Source organism: Nycticebus coucang, chromosome 13 (genome assembly GCF_027406575.1).
Source record: "Nycticebus coucang isolate mNycCou1 chromosome 13, mNycCou1.pri, whole genome shotgun sequence".
In the NCBI taxonomy this organism is placed as follows: Eukaryota; Metazoa; Chordata; class Mammalia; order Primates; family Lorisidae; genus Nycticebus; species Nycticebus coucang.
Window position 1 is genome coordinate 18,354,264 of NC_069792.1, and position 21,661 is coordinate 18,375,924.

General features: G+C 39.5%; 1 protein-coding gene and 1 pseudogene across 1 annotated transcript; both read left to right on the top strand.

Annotated features, from left to right (window-relative positions):
- The first annotated feature begins 1,433 nt into the window (after positions 1-1,433).
- On the top strand, positions 1,434-3,050 carry LOC128563965 (high mobility group protein B3-like; annotated as a pseudogene).
- Positions 3,051-15,137: 12,087 nt separating this feature from the next.
- LOC128563732 (protein mago nashi homolog) lies at positions 15,138-15,865 on the top strand. The gene has a single exon (XM_053559169.1). The coding sequence runs from the start codon at positions 15,138-15,140 to the stop codon at positions 15,582-15,584; it is 447 nt and encodes a 148-aa protein (XP_053415144.1). The 3' UTR covers positions 15,585-15,865.
- Positions 15,866-21,661: the final 5,796 nt, after the last annotated feature.

Consider the following 21,661-nt stretch of genomic DNA (forward strand, 5'->3'; position numbering starts at 1 on the left):
AGAAAAGCATACAAATTTATGTATTTAATATAATCTTTACATGACATGAGAGCCTTCAGAAATGAAGACCTAAAGAATAAGGGAAACATATTGTCAAGCTTAGGTTTGATGAAAAAGTGTAGGGTCGTGGAGAAGGGTAGCAGAAAAAGGGGGCGTGATCTGATGGCAACGAACTGGGGGAGCTTAGCAAGTCCTGCCTGGTGAGAGCCTTCCCTGTGTCTTCACATCCTGTTCCAGGGTGTTCCTTTCCTCCAAGTACAGGGAGGGCAGCTCAGCAGTGAGGGTCTTATGACCTGCGTCAGGGGAGAAGGGGAGGGGCTGACAGAGAAAGCTTCCTAATTCTGCTGTTTTCTCTAATGCCAAATTATCATATTGGTGTGTAATATGTCCTGAACCCAATAACCCTAAAGGGAAAATGTGACTAGGAATGGAGCCAGCCTTGTGGACAGCAAAGCCAGAGGGGGTCAGGCAGAAATCTGGTCCAGTTGACACCATTTTATCTCAGACCTAGTAGAACCCCAGGCTAGTCAAACCCTGCTTTTCACTTCCAGGAGCCAGGAAATTCCTTTTATGCTGATGCAATTTGGAAATTTGAACTCTTGTTTCTGCCTACAGGAGGACGAGTCTTACCATTTAAAAATTAGAGATGATTATTTCCTTAGTGTTTTTCTATATTTTCCCTTTTTCTATGGTGAACAAAATGACACCGGAATTTCAGGTTCTCTGTCTCGGTGATAGGAAGAATGAATCGAGGGACCACAGGATCAGTGCTAAGTCAGGATTTATTTACAGAAACAAAACTTACAACAACTACAAAAATTAAATCTCCTGGCAGAGAGAACTCAGGAAGGGAACAAGCTCTCCTGCTGCCTCTTTGAGGTCTGTCTTTGGGCTCTCTGTTCAGGGGGTTATATAGAGGGAGGGGGGTTGTTCTTCTAGAGTGTGAGTCCTGTCAGTTACAGCCAGCTGTTCAATGAACTCTCAGGCCTTGGAAACTGACAGGAAATCCACCAGTCAGAAATGCAGGCGGAGGAGACAGCAGGGGCCATCCATAAAACTGACCAGTCAGAAGTGCATGTGGAGGAGACAGCCCTGCGCCAGCCTCTCCCCGGCAGGTGTCTGGCCCTTGCAGCAAGCTGGTTCCTGTTCCTCTGTTCCCAGGAGCATCAACACCTCCAGGGCTAAGGCAGCAGGTCATGGTGCTGCCTTGTCCTGCATCAATAATATCTATAAACAGAATCCTTCACACACAAATGATACAAAAATGTTTTCCATTCTCCCAATATAATACTGATGAATTCTTTATTCTTATTTTTTGTGTTATAAAGTTTAGTTTTCCCCTTAATGTTGCATCTGAATTTGTATCTTTACTTTGTAGATAAATAATGTATCTCCTTAAAGAAAGAACTTATTCTTGGAACAATGCAGTCAAGATGGCTAAAGGTAACTCCAAGAAACCAAAGAGCAAGGTGCCTGCCTGTGCCTTCTTTGTGCAAATATACAGAGAAGAACAGGAGAAGAAAAACCCAGAGGTCCCTGTCAATTTTGCAGAATTTTCCAAGAAGTGCTCTGAAAGGTGGAAGGCAATGTCTGGGAAAGAGAAGTCTAAATTTGATGAAATGGCAAAGGCTGATAAAGTCCACTGTGATCAAGAAATGATGGATTATGGACCAGTGTAGGATAATATTTGGAAATAAACGTATCCTACATCAAGCACACAAAGTGAACTCAGTGTGAGTTTAAAATGGCTTGCTTATTTTTTTCCAGAGGCGTAAGGGACCTGGCCCCCCCCCCCCCCCCCGGGACACACACAGAGTTGGCTTGCCTGGAGTTAAAAATTCCACAAGCCTGGGCGGTGCCTGTGGCTCAGTGAGTAGGGCGCCGCCCCATATACTGAGGGTGGCGGGTTCAAACCCAGCCCCGGCCAAACTGCAACAACAATAAAAAAATAGCCAGGCGTTGTGGCAGGCGCCTGTAGTCCCAGCTACTCGGGAGGCTCAGGCAGGAGAATCGCCTAAGCCCAGGAGTTGGAGGTTGCTGTGAGCTGTGTGACACCACGGCACTCTACCGAGGGCAATAAAGTGAAACTCTGTCTCTGCAAAAAAAATAAAATAAAATAAAAAATAAAACAAAAAATTTCAAAAAAAAAAAAATTCCACAAGCCCATTCTCTGAAGCTGTGCGCCTGTGAAGCCTGAGATCAAAGGGCATGCCACCCTTCCTCAGAGATATGGGCCAGAATGTTGACGTATGTTAACAACATATTGTCAGAGGTCTATAGGTGCTCTGCCCTCAGGAAAAGACACAGTCCTTACTTCATACTGAGTAAACTGAGTGAACACTTGAAGATACTCTTCCATTAACTCTGTTCCCCTGTGGCTACTTTCTTCTTTGTGATCTTTATTTAGATACCTGCCCAGAGATTAGTCAGCGTCTAGAAGATTTTTACTGCAAAAGTGATTGTGTTGATATGGTAACGGGATATTTCCTTTCAAGTTAATTTCAGATAGGTAAAATGAGGTAATGGTGAAACTAACAGATGATAGATTAAGTGTGTACGTGACTAGAAAGGTATAAAATCAAAGCCCTGAATAAAGAACTTCGCTACACACCATCCCATCCCGTGTAGTCTGTTTCTTGACTTAATAATTACAGGAGCGAGTTTACATCCACAGCAAAGCTGCTGTTCGTTTGCGTCTCCGGTCACGCAACAGACCAGCTAACGGAGGAAAGAAGAAGAAAGACCCTAATGCCCCCAAGAGGCCTCTGTCTGGATTTTTCCTCTTCTGTTCAGAATTCTGCCCCAAGATCAAGTCTACAAATTCTGGTCTCTCTATTGGAGATGTGGCAAAAAAGCTGGGTAAGATGTGAAATAACTTAAGTGACAACGAAAAGCAGCTTTAGATCACTAAGGCAGCCAAGCTGAAGGAGAAGGATGAGAAGGATGTCACTGACCGTAAGTCTAAAGGAAATTTTGATAGTGCAAAGTGTTCTGCTAAGGTTGCCAAGAAAAAGGTGGAAGAGGAAGATGAAGAAGATGATGATGAGGAGGAGGATGAATAAAAATTTGTTTATCTGTCTCCCTGTGAAGACCTTAGAGTAGGGGAGTGCCGTAAATGACACATCTCTTATTTGAGAAATGTCTATTGCCCTCATTAGGTTAAATGACAAAATTTGATCACAATCACATTGTAGTCTCAAAGTGCTCTAGAAATTGTCAGTGGTTTGCATGAAGTGGCTATGGGTGCCTGGAGCATCCTGAAACGGTATCACAGTTGTATATATTTCCAAACATTTTTAAAATGAAAAGGCCTTCCCATGTTCTCCTCACTCTGTGCACTTTGCTATTGGTGTGACAAGGCATTTAAAGATGTTTCTGGCTTTTTTTTTTTTAATTAGTAGGGTGGTATTAACTTTATGGCTATTGGCTTGAAATCCTGAGTTATCAACTGTACGTATCTATTGTTTATAAAAAGAACAAAACAACCAAGACCAACTCTTGCTGCTCCTTGCTTGGCGTTAAGGCCCTGGGGAAAGATGCCCTTCTTAGGGGCCATAGCTCAGGGCGTGCACTGTGAGTTGGACCTGTTGACACTGCGGTGGGCATCCATTTAGCTTCAGGTTGTCTTGTTTCCGTATATAGTGACATAGTATTCTGCTGCCATTCTTAGCTGTGGACAAAGGGGGATCAGCTGGCATGAGAAGTGTTTGTCTTTTTTTTTTTTTTTTAGTTAAGTGCAGTAGTTTTTAAACTGTTTTAAAACAAACTGTAGAATGGGCAGCGCCTGTGGCTGAGTAGGGTGCTGACCCCATATACTGAGGGTGGTGGGTTCGAACCTAGCCTTGGCCAAACTGCAACAAAAAAATAGCTGGGCGTTGTAGCAGGCACCTGTAGTCCCAGCTACTCGGGAGGCTGAGGCAAGAGAATCGCCTAAGCCCAGGAGTTGAAGGTTGCTGTGAGCTATAACGGCACAGCACTCTACTGAAGGCAATAAAGTGAGACTCTGTCTCTAAAAATAAGTAAATAAATAAAATAAATAAACTGTAGAACTCTTCGTTGTTGGCAAAGCGAAGTGGCAAGTGGAAGAGCCACTGCATCAATGAAAGTTTAAGAACCTTCTGTACTTAAACACATTTGCAACATTCTGTTATTTTTTGTATGTTTAGAATGCTGAAAGGTTTTTGAAGTTAAACAATATTACATTTTTATTTATCTGTTTTTTTTTTTTTTTTTTTTTTTTTGTAGAGACAGAGTCTCACTTTTATGGCCCTCGTAGGGTGCCGTGGCCTCACACAGCTCACAGCAACCTCCAACTCCTGGGCCCAAGCAATTCTCTTGCCTCAGCCTCCCGAGTAGCTGGGACTACAGGCGCCCGCCACAACGCCCGGCTAACAATATTACATTTTTAAAAAAAGAGAGAAAGAACTTATTCTTAAATCTTGTTCAAGCTGTTTTGGTAACTGACAATACCCAGGATGGGTTTAGAATAATCCTCTTACTTTCTTTGAAACTAACTTAGATTTAACAAAGATTGATTTTCTTTGTCTCTGTCAAAATATTTTAGGCAACATTTATCATTCTATACAGGCATCCATCTTAGAGAAGGAAATTTTGACATATAGTTTTCTGGGGCAATTTTCTTTGCAGTTAGTTGGTATATATTTTATTAGTACAAGGTCATAAATTTAATATGACCCCCACAGAAAAAAATTGATTAATGAATATTTGCTGAGAACTAGTCTGGGATCCTGAACTTCTCAGTTTAAAATTCACTGAATTTGGGGAAGCTGAAGCATGAAAGTAGGATGGAGGTAGGTAAGTTTCATCTTCAAGTAAGAGAAGACAGAAGTTGTGTATGGAAATCTGGAAAAAATAAAATATGTGTATTCCAGGAATTTGCTTTAGGCACTAAGAATACATATACAAGAAGCTTCATCACCACCCTTGAAGACCTTAGGTATTTGGTGAGTGGTGACACTGTGTGTGACCCTAGGTAGGTCAGTCATGTGGAGAGCCATACGCCAATTAAGGGTCTTGGTGAAAAGCAAGAAAAACTGACTTTGAAAAAGAATAATTAACTTTTGAAAGTTAACTTGATCTGGTTTACTAAACAAATGCACAGCTGAAGAGCCAGGCCGGAAGGGGCAGGGAGCAGGGGGTGCCCTGGGAATCTGGCCGTAGGGACTAATCTATAATTTCAGTACACCAGCTCCACACTTCATTCTCTTTGTCTCACTGCTAAAAACGTAAAGAACGGAGAAATAAAAAGCCGCAGGCTATGTCTTAGTCTGTTCCTCCTGCCATCACAAAATACCTTAGACTGGGTAATTTATAAATAACAGAAATTCATTGCTCAGTTCTGGAAGTTGGGAAGTCCAAGGTCATGGTGCCAGCAGACTCAGCTGCTCTCCGCTGTGTAGATGGTGCCTCCTGTCACATCCTCATGTAGTAGAAGGGGCACAGCTCCCGTGCATTTCTTTTGTAAGGTCACTAATTCCATTCATGAAGGCTCTACCCTCATGACTTAATTACCTTCGAAAGGCCCCACCTCCATGATTAAGTTTTAATCTATGAATTTTCAGGGGACACAAACATTCAGAGCATAGCAGGCTGGAAAGGGCCAAGCATCTCATCTTGGTAGAGTCATCAATTCTGCTTTACTAGAAGTACAGAGAAATCAATATTAGGCAGCCCCAAATGATACACTGTTCAATATATTCAGTTAGGATTTAGTAGTGGGTATATAAGTTGGCTCCTAAAATGCCTTTGCTTATCAGATAGATAATTCATTGTTTTCAAATATGACATATCAAACTTCTGCAACTTCACAGAATAACTTTCCACCATTATGTAGAGTAAAATTCACAAAAAATACTGATGATGTAATATTGTTAAAGAAATCACCCATTCACATCAAGTAAGAGGATGTCAAGTAAAACGTACATGACTTCATTAATGAAGAAAATAAATATTTAAATTATAACCTGACTTAATTAGCATTTTGTGAAGCATCTATGAAAGTTATGCTAGAAACATGATAGTGGCATTTGGAAGTCATTTTCAATTTCAAGAAATGAATTGTATCATGTATGACTTTAGTGACAAAGTGGCTTTAAAAGATCTGCTCAACAGAGTATGAGGAAGACAAGTTTTACTTTCAATGCTATCCAAATAGAAACTATGTTAACATTTAAATGATAATATTAAGCAATAAAAAGAAAATTTTTATACTTAAAATTATTATAAGATTGTGATATAATATGCCTTATTTTTTTCCTAGTGATGCATTTTTCTTTCAAAAAAATGATATGGGGCAGTGCCTGTAGCTCAGTGGATAGGGCGCCAGCCATATACAACAAAGCTGGCAGGTTTGAACCCAGCCCGGGCCAGCTAAAACAACAATGACAACTGCAACAACAACAAAATAGCTAGGCGTTGTGGCTGGCGCCTGTAGTCCCAGCTACTTGGAAGGCAGAGGCAAGAGAATCACTTACACCCAAAAGTTTGAGGTTTCTGTGAGCTGTGATGCCATGGCACTCTACCCGGGGTGACAGCTTGAAACTCTATCTCAAGAAAAACAAAAAACAAAAAACAAAAAACCAAAAAGACGACATGCAGAAACTTTGGAAATAAAAAGTTATTTCCGGAAGTGTTTTATTGTTTTTTTTTGTTTGTTTGTTTTAAGACAGAGTCTCACTTTGTCACCCTCAGTAGAGTGCCGTGGAGTCATAGCTCACAGCAACCTCTTGGGCTCAAGTGATCCTCTTGCATCATCCTTCCAAGTAGCTGGGACTACAGGCGCCCACCACAACGCCTGGCTCTTTTTAGACACAGTCTTGCTCTTGCTCAGGCTGGTCTCAAACTCCTGAACTCAGGCAATTCATCCTCCTTGGCCTCCCAAAGTGGGATTACAGGCCCTATTTTTGTTTTTTCTGTAGACTTTGCACAGATTTTTTTTAAAAAAGCATAGTCTTAGATTGAGTTCTACCAGAAGCAGATTTTTCAAAATTCAAAGTATGTTTTAATCCTATAGGTCAAACACTAATTCTGTCATAGATAAATTTATAAAGTTAAAAAATGTATTAAACAACTCAAATAAATATTAAAGTTCTATTAAGAAGAAGATAAAAGTGAAATTGAGAGTGAAGAGTGAATAATTATAGCAGTTACTGCCTGTTTCATTTATCTCTTCCTATAAACGAGCTCCCCCCACCCAACTTTGTGGCATGTAACAATGATCGCTTGTTATCAGTATCTCTCATAGATCTGAGGACTGACTGGACTCAGCTAGACAGCTTTTGCTGAGGGAAACTGCTCACACAGTTACAGTCAGACAGTAGCTGAGTCTGGAGTCATTTCTATGGCTTCTGAACTGTGAACAGGCAACTGTGAATAGTTTTGTATTTAGATTGTCGTGACTTTTTCTCTTTAATTGGGTATTGTTTGTGGCTGTCCAGTAGGGCCAAAGATTGGATCATTTTTGCCACGGGGATTGATAGCCAGAGGAAAAAATAATGATTAAGGTGCAGGTAGCCAGATGACAGCTTCAGGACAAATATGCCCTAGGAATAAGAGACCTGTAGCCATGCTATTTGCTGGGTCAGCCTGGCCAGCTCCAAAACATGCAGTGTCCATCACTGAGGCTCACTGTGAGGGAACAGGTAGACTTGACTGCAACACATGACCCAACTCAGCCTCCGCAGGGTTCTGCAGGTCAAGCTGGAGTCTTAACTCCCCTTCTGCCCAGCACAACTCCTGTGAGTTAATGTTCAACTTCTGGTGCTGTCCATGAGGTCAGCATTACAGATAATTAAGCTGCTTGCCCAGTGTGGCAAAACTTGAGGGATTGGTAAAGGGGAACTGGATGTTTCATCTCTCTTTGACAAATCCAGGACATAGTAATTCTAATATTAACTGACAATTTCTGGAGGTTTTATCATGCTGAGCACTGTGCTAAGAGCCTAGCATATATTAGCTAATTTAATTGTCAATTATTATTGAAGAGATAAATGTTACGAAGTTTATGGAAGTCAGTTAAATAACCCCAGAGCCTGGAAAGAAACCAGATCTGAGTCCCGATATGTGCACCACAATCCCCCTCCTCCATGCTAAATGTTTTTTATTGAGATACAGTTTACATACAGTGATATGCACCAAGCTTAAATATACAACTCAAAGGATTTTAATTTATCCATACACTTGTATGACTACTATTCAGCTCAAGATGTAAAATATAGATATAAAACTATATGTGGAAGGTCTGACAATTAATTTCATAAATTCATCTTACCTCACTACTGAATATTACTATAGTCACCTTCAAAGTACTCCCCTTGAGAAGCTATGCAATGATGCCAGTGCCTACTCCACTCTTCAAAGCAATTTTGGAACTCTTTTTCTGGAATGGTCATCAAAGCTGTTGTAGCATTACCCCTGATGTCCTAAAATGTCATCAAAATATCTTTCTTTCAGGCTTGGCGCCAACCACATACATCAAGGCTGGCAGGTTAGAGCCCGGTCTGGGGCCTGCTAAACAACAATAACAACTGTAACCAAAAAAATAGCTGGGCATTGTGGCAGGTGCCTATAGTCCCAGCTACTTGGGAGGCTGAGGCAAGAAAATTACTTAAGCCCAAGAGTTGGAGGTTGCTGTGAGCTGTGACGCCACGGCACTCTACCAAGGGGGACATAGTGAGACTCAGTCTCAAAAAAAAAAAAAAAATCTTCCTTTCAATATTTCCTCCAGGTAAAGAAAAAAGTCCAGTGAGTAGGGAGCTGGCCAGGCTGACCCAGCAAATAGCATGGCTACAGGTCTCTTATTGTTTACTGGCTAATAACTCCTGCACAGATAGTGCTGTGTGAGCTGGTGCATTGTTGTGATGAAAGAGCCATGAGTTGGCCAGATTTTCTTGTTTTTCTAGTGATGTTTACTTGATCTGCTATGTTCTCACAGTCAGCTGACAATTTTGACACACAATTTGACAAATTTTTACAGTGTTTTCATCAGTTCTGCTCATTACTGGATCCCTTGACCTCTCTTCATCAGTGATGCTTTCTCTTCCCTCAGAAAAACATTTAATCCATTTATATGCTGATATTTTCTTCATGGTATTATTCTCATGAATGTGATGAACATGACCCCGATTTCATTTCCACCTCCATTACTCCTGTCTCCCTCTTTCTGTGCCTCTCTTCTTTTTGTCAATATTCTCCTTTATTCACCCCCTTTCCTTTCTCTTGTTTCTTTTCTTTCTTTCTTTCTTTTTTTTTTGTCTTTTTTCCCCCATCTTGCTCTTCAATCTTCTCATCCTTTTAGTCCTGTACTAAAAGGACATATCAACACCTTAGATCAGAGGCATGGTAACTTAAAGTGCAAGAGAAAGTGAAAGGAAAATTAGGGCAAGGAAACAAACAAAAGAAAACACTGATGAGGAAGACATGGAAATCCTGGCAACATGCAAAGCCAGTCCAGAGCAACCCTCCCTCCCCAAAGAGACCATGGGGTAGCTGCTGAAGAGGATTCCACTTGGAAATGATGGAAATGACGGAAGGGGAATTTAAAATATGGATGATAAAAACAATGAAGGAAATTGGTGAGAAAGTGGAAAATAACCAAAAGGAAATCCCAAACCAGAATCAAATAAGAGATGAACGATATGACGAATATAGAAAGGATATAGCAGAGCTGAAGAAATTGAAACGGTCAATTAGGGAACTTAAAGATGCAGTAGAAAGTATCAGTAACAGATTAGATCATGGAGAAGAAAGAATCTTAGAAGTAGCGGACAAAGCTCTTGAGCTAGCTCAGATACTTAAAAAGTCAGAGAAAAAGAGAGAGAAAGCAGAATGCTCACTGACAGAATTATGGGACTCATGAAGTGTTCAAACATATGAGTTATAGGTATCCCAGAAGGGGAAGAAGGATGCCCTGGAGGAAAGGAGGCCATACTAGAGAATATTATAAATGAAAATTTCCCAAGTATCACCAAAGATTCTGACATACTCCTTTCAGAGGGATATCAGACCCCAGGCCATCTCAACTCAAATCCAGCTTCTCCAAAACACATTGTCATGAACCTGTCCTAAGTCAAGACAAAAGAAAATAATCTGCACGCTACCAGGAGGAAGTGACAATTGACCTACAAGGGCAAACCTATTGGGGTGACTGAATACTTCTCAAATGAAAATTTTTAAGCCAGAAGACAATGGTCATCTACCTTTAATCTACTTACACAGAACAATTTCCAGCCCAGAATTCTATATCCTGCTAAGCCAAGCTTTAAAATTGATGGAGAAATCAAATCTTTTATTGATATGCAAACATTGAGAAAGTTTGCCTCAATAAGACCTACTCTACAGGAAATACTTCAACCTGTTCTACACACTGACCATCACAATGGACCACCAGCAAAGTGAGCACTCAGAAACTAAAGGACAAAACCTAGCTTCCGCAATAATGCAAAAGGTAAAACTAAGGGATGGACTTTCACAAAAGAAGACGACTAGAATGCCACCACACTTATCAATTATCTCAATAAATGTTAATGGCTTGAATTCTCCACTGAAGAGGCATAGACTGGCTGATTGGACAAAAAAACACTGGCCAAGTTTAACAAGAAATTTACAAATGTTTGTTCATTACTTTGATTCAAACTCCAACATTCTTGTGACGGCACACAAAAATATGCAGCAACAGTGAACGTCATTCAGCAGGACACTACCACACCTCAGCACAAACACAGCTCTGAAACACTAACATAAGAAGGTTATGAAACTTTACCAAGCTATTTGTATAGTGCTCCTAATGTATGTTAGTTGCAAGATCACAAACTGAATTGTCAGAACTCGTATTAATCCAGAAAAATCCCTTTGTGTTTTCTTGTTGATACCCTAACTATTCACCCCAACCTGAAGGCAGGCTCAGGAACACAAACAAAATCATACATACTGAATTACCTCACATCTGGCTGCCTTTCCTCACTATAATGCTTTTGAGATTCATCACATCTTGCATGTATTCATAGCTTATTCTTTTGTACCATTATGTGATATTCTGTTGTAGAAATACACTGCAGTTTATTTATTCATTCTTCTAGAGACATAGAAGTTTTCCATTTTTCACAATTGTGATTCAACTGCCATGAATATTCTTAGGTAAGTCTTTTGGCGGCTACATGCACTTTTTAAGTGAGTATGTGCCTGGGGATGAAGCTCATGGTTCTGAAGTTAGATTTCTGCTTAACTTGATAAGGAATTTCCAGAGACTAGGTTAATCACTTAGGTATATATCCTTCCTGGCTTGTTTTCCTCTTCCCTACTTACAAACATTAGATATATATTTTTAATTGAAATGGGAGAACCCATTTTTTGTCCATTAACATACCATGAAAGCATTTCACATATATATAATTCATATACAAAATTTTAAATAGCTGAATATCATTCCTTTCCATGGATTTCAATAGATGCAAGTGACACCCAGGATCCACTTCACCAGGCCTTAAAACACCCTGCTATCTGCTTATCTGCCCCTTTCTTCTGAGAACTGCCTTGAAGAGTGAGAATCCCCTGGTGCTGAAATGTGTAGGAGATTGTAGCCCCACCTGTCACCAGTGCATAGGGTGGCCCACAACCAATGAATGATTAACGAGAGAATAAAAATTTATCCCCTGCCCCCATGGTTCCATATGCTTTAGAGACCCCCATGGGATCAGGAGAGGTGAGATTTAAGTTGAACCCAAATTTGTCCCTGTTTGTCTGTCCCAGCCTACTCCCCCTCTGCCCCTATACTTTCCCCGAGAATGCTCCTTTCATAAAACACTTGCACAGAAATTCACATCTCAGGCTCTGCTTCTAAAGAACCCAGCTAAAGACCTGGATGTACAATAGTTATTACAAAGTTATCTTCCATGTTTCTTTTATATACAATTTTTGTTATTATAAAAGCAGCATTTCCATGAGCATGAGTAGATATTTTCTGGGGGCTCATTTTCGTGTATATGTCAGTGATTCCTAAATTTAGATCTTCAACTTTCTAAAAGACACGTGTAGTTTAAAGGCTTTTCAAATTGTAGGTGGATAAGTAATCTCTATTTTCTTCATTCAAGGCAGCTCTTCTTTACAGAAGAGTTCCAGTGAATAAATGTAGAAGGAATAAGAGAGTTCAAAAATCACCATTAGGTAACTACCATAATAGAAAATGTAGCAAGCAAGATCTAATGATGTATATTAAAATTAGTAGACAAATGTTTGAGGGAGAACAGGGTATTTGCATAATCTTAAAGTATCTTCTCCCATAGGTTACTCTTTCCCCCTTTATTAATAATAAATTAAAATTTATTACATATAATAATATGTATATATTATATAATAAATTAAAATGTATTAATTTTATTAATAAAATTAATTATCATTATTGATAATTATTTACTATTATTACTTATAATTAATTATTATTATTAATAAAGGGGGAAAGAGTAACCTATGGTCACTAGTAACTGCTCAGTGATACTCCATTGTATTAACATATCATAGTGAGCAAACCTACCAGACACCATCCTAAGTGGTCAAAATTAACATCACAAATAATCGGCATGATGTAGCCCTTGACACCATGTACCAAGGAAGGAACAGCATCACTCATGGCATTCTTGATAAAAATGTCTGACTTCAATCTGATCATGAGAAACCTCAAAACAATTGACCAGTACTTCTCAAAGTTAGAAAAGACAAGGAAAGAATGCGTAACTGTGACAGATCAGAGGAGACAAAAAGACTCATCAACTAACTGCCTCGGGGACTTCTGGATTGTATCCAGGGAAAGGAATAGGGTATTTGTGGAAAGAAACTGATGAAAATCAAGTAAGATCTGTAGTTTCGTTAATAGTTTTATACCAATGTTAATTTCCTGGTTTTGACAATTGTCAAAGGGTCAAAAATGTTACATAAAATGTTGGCATTAAAAGATGCTGGGTGAAGGATCTATGAGAATCTCCGTTTAATTTTTGCATCTTTTTTGCAGTCAAAACTTAGTCCAAAATTTTGAAAAAGTTAAAACATTTTTTCCAATCTGTCCACTTCTTTCACTGCTTGTGGTCAAGTTGCCATCCTCTTTCCTCTGGCCTGCTGCAACAGCCTCCAAACAGTCTCTCTCATTCTACTTAAGTGTCTGCATAATCCTTTCTCTGTAGGACGCCCAGAGCGTTCTCTTAAGATCATCACTTCACTCTCATACTACACCATTTCCATTTGTTTCCCATTACTGTCGAGATACAATCCAATCTCAGTCTTGCGATCTCTTCCTCTGGCTCCCTAAACATCAAATAGATGGGCTTCCTTTTGTAAAATTATAAAACATCTCAGCTACTAATTAAACTCAGACCAATTAAAATGAATACCAATTTTCCTCACTCATCCTTGTTGAATCTTAATTACCTGTCCTCAGGTATGTCACTTCAAATTATTTGTAATGGAAACGAAACATTAATGTACAAACGAAAGGGCCTCATCTTTGGTCCCATTCCCTTATGCAGGGCAATTTTTCTCATGGGTGAAGGGGTGCTTTACGTGTTCTGGATAGTAATTCTTTGTCAGTTACACACATGGCAAACATTTTTTTCTCCATTCCGTGATTTGCGTTTCCTGTTGTTTGTGGTATATTTTGTAGTACAGGAGTTTTAAATTTTAATGCAGTTAAATTTTCTGTGTCATTTTAAATCCTTTCCAAGTCATGCGACTTCAAGGTCATGTGGATATTCTCTGACGTTTTCTTCCAACGGCTTTAAAATTTCATTTTTTTAGAACATAGTGTCCTTGCCTTGCCATTCCCTCTAATATTTGAGACCATATACCTCTTCCCGGCTGACTCTTGCCCTTCAGCTCTCTGTTCAAATGTCACCTCCTTACTTGAATTCTCAGTGGAGAAATAACCTCCTCACAACACCAGTTTTATTATCCTGTTTTATTTTCTTCTCTGCACTATCATTCTCTGCAGTGATCTTGTTTGTCTATTTGTTTACTTCTTTGGTTTGTGTTTTCTCTACGAGCAGATGTTAGTGTTTAGGAGGAGAGGGCTTTATTCTGTTCACTGCAGCATCATAATGTCTGGGATGGAACTGTCTCAGCAGGGCTGTCGGGGATCAGGCACTGGGGCAGGTTTCTCAGGAGACCTTTTGGATCAACACCGGTGGAAGGGAAGAGGCACACACAGAATCAAGCAGACACAGGAGTTGAGCTGCAATGCTGGCCCCAGGGCCCTAGCTCCTGCTATAAAATGGCACGTCTGAGTCCTCCTGAGTGGGGCCAGAGGGGCCAGGCATTTACACTTTACACCATCAGTCACTGAGGTGATTGGCCCTGGGCGAGGTGACCTGCAGGGGCTGACAGCTGGAGGCAGCAAGTCCCTGCCACAGGAGGATCTGGGTGACCCAACCCTGCCCACCACAGGTGCTTGGCATGCAGTTAACTCTTTATAAATATTTGTTAAAGGAACGAGTCTTTCCACATATCCTGAATGATTTTCTGAGCATAAAGTAGAATTTCTGAGTAAGAGTATTAGAAGCATTTTAATGTGAGTACTGCAGAAATTAACTCTAGAAATTTTTGTGACAAGTCACACTCTCAGCACCCCTTTCCTTTCTGGGCTTAGTCCACAAAGGACAATTTACATTTTAGTTGTTATGGGTTTTTTTTTTTTACTTTTAAGTGCTTAATAGTAAAAATAGATGATTTTTGTTGTTCTTGTGGCTCTTTATAATTTCTACTTTCAGTACTTAAGGCTTTTCCCATTGCAAGGGTATCTGCTGCTTTATGGTGCCTTTATAATTTCATTTGTGAGCAATTAATTTTGTTTGGATTAAGGTATAAGGAAAGACCTATACTTCTTTTCTAAATAGTCTTAAACAAGTAATTATTCATTAATGCTGTGAACTCTTAATTTTTTGGTACATTTCATGTGCTCCAGAAAGAATGGAAAGAAGAAAACCTGGGAATAACTTATTTTGATGACCTAAGGATAATCATTTTATAGAAATGATTACATCTATTATTGAACTGTTGAGATACTGAGAAAATTATGTGGCACCTCCTCTGAGTGAAATTTTTCTATAGGGGATTTAGGCGGGCTTCCTGAGACAAAAATGTCTATGGCTAGCGATTTCTACCTGCGCTACTATGTAGGGCACAAGGGCAAGTTTGGACACGAGTTTCTAGAATTCGAGTTTCGGCCAGACGGAAAGCTTAGATACGCCAACAACAGTAATTACAAAAATGATGTGATGATCAGAAAAGAGGCTTACGTACACAAAAGTGTAATGGAAGAATTGAAGAGAATTCTTGATGATAGTGAAATTACAAAAGAAGATGATGCTTTGTGGCCTCCCCCTGACAGGGTTGGCCGACAGGAGCTGGAAATTGTTATTGGAGATGAGCACATTTCTTTTACCACATCAAAAATAGGTTCTCTTATTGATGTAAATCAGTCAAAGGATCCTGAAGGCCTTCGAGTATTTTATTACTTCGTACAAGACCTAAAATGTTTAGTTTTCAGTCTCATTGGATTACACTTCAAAATTAAACCAATTTAAATTTTATGTTTCTGAAGCTGTTTGTATATTTGATTAAGGGATGGGGTAAGGGGGGGTTTATTTTGTCATATACAATACTGGGAATTTTATGAATATGAAGCAAATAAATTTTTTTGTATGTAAACTGAAATAGGAAAATACATAGACAAGCTTAATGATCATCCTTCCTTGGGTCCAAGTAGGTTGGACAGTCCCCACACACATTCAATTCTGTAAATAAAAGCCACCTTTTGTTGAAAAGTTATTCTAATAAAACATATCAAAGCCTAGATGGAAAAAAAAAAAGAAATTTTTCTATAGGAAGTGGGAATGATTAACTTGCTATTGCTGCCTCTTTTTACTAATGATTCATGCTCAATGCATATGTCCAGGGAGATCCAAATGTTTTAATGTCCAGTTGATTTGCATGGGTTAGAGCTAACTTTCTGATGTCTGTTTAATTCTCTGTTTTAGATCACAGCATGAAGGCCCAAGAATAAAGACCTTATTACGAGGTTTCCTGCCCCAAGTAAATTTGATTTGATTAAAACTCCACCAGAAATTGGACTGTGTGAGAGTATAAAAAAGTTTCTATCATAGGATAAAAATAGAAATTGACACAGAACATAAAAATAAGACCATAGAAAATTATCTGGGGTTTTTCACATCCCTCTAGGTAGAGTTTGGATTTGGAATAAGATTTTGGTGCAACTTGAGGATATTTGAATTTGAGTCGAATTTTAAATTGGCTTCTTATTCTTAGGAGGGGATTATCATCTCAGTGAACTCCCGTTGTAGTTTCATGTGCTGAGAGAGTTTTCTGTCATATTAGAGAAAAAATAACATGAATTTCAATTCTGAATCTGAGAGGAGGAAGAAAATTGATATGAATTTTTCTTTTGCCAGTGAATGTGAGGACTATTTAGACATTTGCAAATGAGGTGGATAAAGACTTTGGTGATGGGAAGGGAAATAATATTTATTTTCTTAATGTATTTTCTTTTTAAAAAATTTTTTTTCTTCTTTTTTTTAGAGACAGAGTTTCACTTTATCACCCTCGGTAGAGTGCTGTGGCGTCACACACCTCACAGCAACCTCCAACTCCTGGGTTTAGGCAATTCTCTTGCCTCAGCCTCCAAAGCAGCTGGGACCACAGGCGCCCTCCACATTGCTTGGCTATTCAGCCGGGGCCAGGTTTGAACCCTCCACCCTTGGTATATGGGACCGGCACCTTACCCACTGAGCCACAGACACTGCTCTTAATATATATATATATATATTATTATTTTTTTTTTTTTGTAGATATAGAGTCTCACTCTACCGCCCTTGGTAGAGTGCCATGACGTCACACGGCTCGCAGCAACCTCTATCTTGGGCTTATGCAATTCTCTTGCCTCAGCCTCCTGGGCAGCTGGGACTACAGGTGCCCGCCACGACACCCGGCTATTTTTTTTTGTTGTTGCAGTTTGGCCAGGGCTGGGTTTGAACCCGCCACCCTTGGCATATGGGGCCGGCACCCTACTCTGCCACAGGCACCACCCTGATCTTAATACATTTTTATGTATAGTAGAACATCTAGTTGATACCTGCCTACATTGACTACCTCCTTAAGCTGATCTAGTTTTCACGATGGGACACACACCACATGAAAATATCAGTACAGCAGGCCTAGTTCCTTATGTTGACCACCTCCGTATGTTCACCAGTTTATTACAGTCCCTTGGGTGGTCAAATTACAGAGGTTGTATTTTAGTTTTCTTGATCTGTTTTTATGGGAATTTAATATTATATAAAGGTTTAATATCTTAAAATTAAGATATTAAATTTTGGGGAAAGAGCAAAAGAATAAAATAGTCATTTTTCTCAACAAGGGAATGGAAGATTTCTAAGTATAATTTTGGACTTCATAACACTTAACTCTTTTCCTGTAGCATAAAAACATTATGTGGTGTATTAGGAAGAGTTCTGCACAGAGATGGAATCAATAAGAGAGAGAGGGAGAGGGTTTTACTAGGGGATTGGCTCACACGACTGTGGAGGCTGAGAAATCCCACAATAGCCACCTGCAAGCAGGAGAACCAGGGAAATGAGCAGTGTGGCTCAGTCCAAGTTCAAAGCCCAAGAGCCCAGGGGGCTGCTGGTGAAAGTACATGGTCCAAAAGTCCAAGAGCCTGGAGTTCTGATGTTCACGGGAAGGAGAAGAGGGCATCTTAGCTTCAGAATAGAGAAAGCTAGAATTCATCCTTCATTTAGTTTTTATTCCATCCAGGCTGAAAGCCCATTAGGTGGTGTCTGCCCACGTGGAGGGAAGATTTTCTTCACTCCGTACACCCACTGGAGACACCCTCGGGGGCACACCCAAAATAATGCTTTCCCAGCGGTCCTAGGTTTATCTTTATGCCAGTATGACTCTTTAGACTTGTAATAGGTTTTGAAATCAGGAAGTGTAAAACCTCCAATTTTGTTCTTTTTCAATATTATTTTAGCTGTTCAGGTTTTTTTAAGATTCCATAGGAATGTAGAATGGATTTTATTTATTATTTCAAAGAATGTTATTGAGATTTGCTAGGGATTGCATTAAATCTGTAGGTCATTTTGGGTAGTAAGTACAACCTACAAATATTAAGCCTTCCCATCCATGAACACAAGATATTTTTCCATTGTTTTATGTCTTCCTTAATTTTTTTCCAGCAACTTTTTGTAGTTTTCAGCGTACAAACCTTTTGCCTTGTTGGCTAGGTTTGTTTATCCCTAAGTATATTGTTCTTTGTAATACTATTATAAGTAGACTTGCTTTCTTAATTTTCTTTTGGAAGTGTTTATTGTTCATATATAAAAAGCAAATGATACTTGTGTGTTGATTTTGTATCTTGCAACATTGCTGAATTTATTCATTAGTTATAGCCCTTTTTGTGGGCTTTAGGGTTTTCCACGTACATAAGGTCATGTCATCTATGAACAGAGATAATTTTACTTCTTTCTCTCTAATTTGGATCCTTTTATTTCTTTTTCTTGCTTAATTGCTCTGACTAGGACTTCTGGTGCTATGTTGAATAGGGTATCTTTTTTATAAAAGCCTGAGGTAAGTGTAGTCCAAGGAATCAGGAGGCTGCAGAAGAACCTTGTAAATACTGCTAAGTGTTAAGCAGGAAGATGTTATGTGGAAGAACAGGTTTTCACAGCTGATGAGGCTGGCTTATTTTTCAAGAATGCTGGCAAACTAGCTTGTAGTGCAATGATTTTCAAGTGGTGTGCCACACACACTGGCGTGCAAGAGGATCTTAAGTGTGCCGCAAAAACTTTTAAAGCTTCTTAATTGAATTACTTTCAAAAGTTCAAAGCACTGTAAATATATTCTTTTTTTGGTCAGCATAATTTAAATGTGCCATAGAAATTTAACTATAAGTTTAAATGTGCTGTGAGATGAAAAAAAAAACTGTTGAAAACACTGCTGTAGAGAACAAAAGATGTTTCAGTTGCTGAAGATATTGTGATCAGAGGCTTCCAGAAACCAAATCCTGTATTCCCACTGGGGGCAATAGTTCAGTATTTGATAATTTAGTGTGCATGGCAAGTTTGTAAAGCACAAATACCATGAAAAATGGAAATCAACTATGTTTCCTACTCTTTTTGCAATAGGGGTTTCAGTCCCACTAAACTATTTTTAATTGCCTGTAAGTGCTTTTCCTAATTTGCTTTTTCCCTGTCATCTAGCCACTGAGATTCTCCCTTCAAATTTTCCCCCAATCTGTCCCCAGGAAATTTCTCTGGACCCCTACCACTAGGGTGACTGAGATGCTCCTCCACTATGTTTGTTAATACAACACACATCTGTCTGTATCTCAATATTTGTCACAGTAATGGAACTATTGATCTGTCTGCTTTCCCGCTAATCTCTACCCTGCTTGAGGATAAGGCCCAACTCTTTCTCTTACACACACACACCCCTTTGGTGAGTAGATAAAAACCAACATGCTAAGATATTTCTTCTGTCGCACCTTCATTTTAATTTTAAAATTAACCTATGCTATCAGGCCATATGTAATTGATTCTGTTTCTACATTCTGGTAACTTAGCCCAGTGTCTTGCCCACAGAGAATTTAAGTAAATATTTGTGGGGAAAAAAGCATAAAGGTTAAGCATATTTATTTTTTTCTATTCAATTGAAGTTCCTTGGATCATACACATTTAATAAATACATAAAATCATTTTGAATTCATGTATTAAACTAAATGCTTGTCTGTTTCAAAAAATTTTTAGCACTTTCTCTATCCCATTTTTTTTTTGTAATTTGAACTATCTATAATAAAATTTTGCTACACAAAAATATATTTCAGCTTGGTCCAAACAGACTAATTAGGAATTTGCACTGTGCCATCTGAATTAGTGAGTTTTTATTGTGTTCTGTGTAATTCTAGAAGATTAGAGCCAGAGGAGCTTCCACCTTACACGGTGTTAATTACACTCTTCCAGGGTATCTAAAGAAGGAGGAAAGAAGAGAAACAGCCCCCAGCGGGCCTCGTGGGGCCTGAAAGGAAGGTCATTCAAATCAGCCCGGGGTCTAGCTCTCCAACAGCAGCTCTGCGATTGAACAACATCTAGCTGTCTTCCTGGGGGTGGCCTCACTGCTGCTAGAGCTCAGGCCACCTCTGCTTATTCATGGCTTGTCCTGATTTGTCACTTGGATCCCTATTCTGTCTGCTGGCCTTGTGGTCTGCCCTGACTGGCAACTGCTCATTGTCTCTACAGGTCTGAAATTCAAATCTCTACAAATACAGGCTCCGAATGCTTCAGACAGTTGCTCTCCTTTCTGGCAGGCAGAGATCTTGCTCTAGTCCACCTCCTGAGATGGTGACCCCCTTATGAATTAGATGCCCAGGGACAAGCACCTCCTCCTTGGGCCAGGGTGGTGAGAAGGTGGGTCCACTTCTTTTTTTTTATTATTAAATCATAGCTGTGTACATTGATATATTCATGGGGCATCATTCACTAGCTTCACAGACAGTTTACCAAGTTTCACATATGCCTTGTAAGATGCACCACTGGTGTAATCCCACCAATCCCCTTCCCTCTACCCATCTCCCCCCTCCCTCTCCTCCCTTTCCGCCTTCCCCCTATTCTTAGGTTATAACTGGGTTATAGCTTTCATGTGAAAACCCTAAATTAGTTTCATAGTAGGAATGAGTACATTGGGCACTTTTTCTTCCATTCTTGAGATACTTTACTAAGAAGAATATGTTCCAGCTCCATCCATGTAAACATGAAAGAGGTAAAGTCTCCATCTTTCTTTAAGGCTGCATAATATTCCATGGTGTACATATACCACAATTTATTAATCCATTTGTGGATCGATGGGCACTTGGGCTTCTTCCATGACTTAGCAATTATGAATTGGGCTGCAATAAACATTCTGGTACAGATATCTTTGTTATGATGTGATTTTTGGTCTTCTGGGTATATGCTCAGTAGAGGGATTACAGGATTGAATGGCAGATCTATTTTTAGATCTCTAAGTGTTCTCCATATCTCTTTCCAAAAGGAATGTATTAATTTGCATTCCCACCAGCACTGCAAAAGTGTTCCCTTTTCTCCACATCCGCACCAACATCTCTGGTCTTGGGATTTTGTGATATAGGCTAGTCTCGCTGGAGTTAGATGGTATCTCAAAGTAGTTTTGACTTGCATTTCTCTGATGATTAAAGATGATGAGCATTTTTTCATATGTCTGAAGGCCGCGCACCTATTTTCTTCAGAGAAGTTTCTCTTCAAATCCCTTGCCCAGCCTGCGATGGGATCCCTTGTTCTATTCTTGCTAATGCGTTTGAGTTCTCTGTGGATTCTGGTTATTAAACCTTTGTCGGAGACATAATCTGCAAATATCTTCTCCCATTCTGAGGGCTGTTTGCTTGCTTTACTTACTGTGTTCTTGGCTGTGCAGAAGCTTTTTAGTTTGATCAAGTCCCAGTAGTGTATTTTTGAAGCTGCTTCAATTGCCCGGGGGGTCCTCCTCATAAAATACTCGCTCAGACCAATTTCTTCAAGGTTTTCCCTGCACTCTCCTCTAGTATCTTTATAGTTTCATGTCTTAAGTTTAAATC

Excerpts from the sequence above, each read along its gene's own strand:
- LOC128563732 (XM_053559169.1), top strand. The coding sequence starts at position 15,138 with ATGTCTATGGCTAGCGATTTCTACCTGCGCTACTATGTAGGGCACAAG.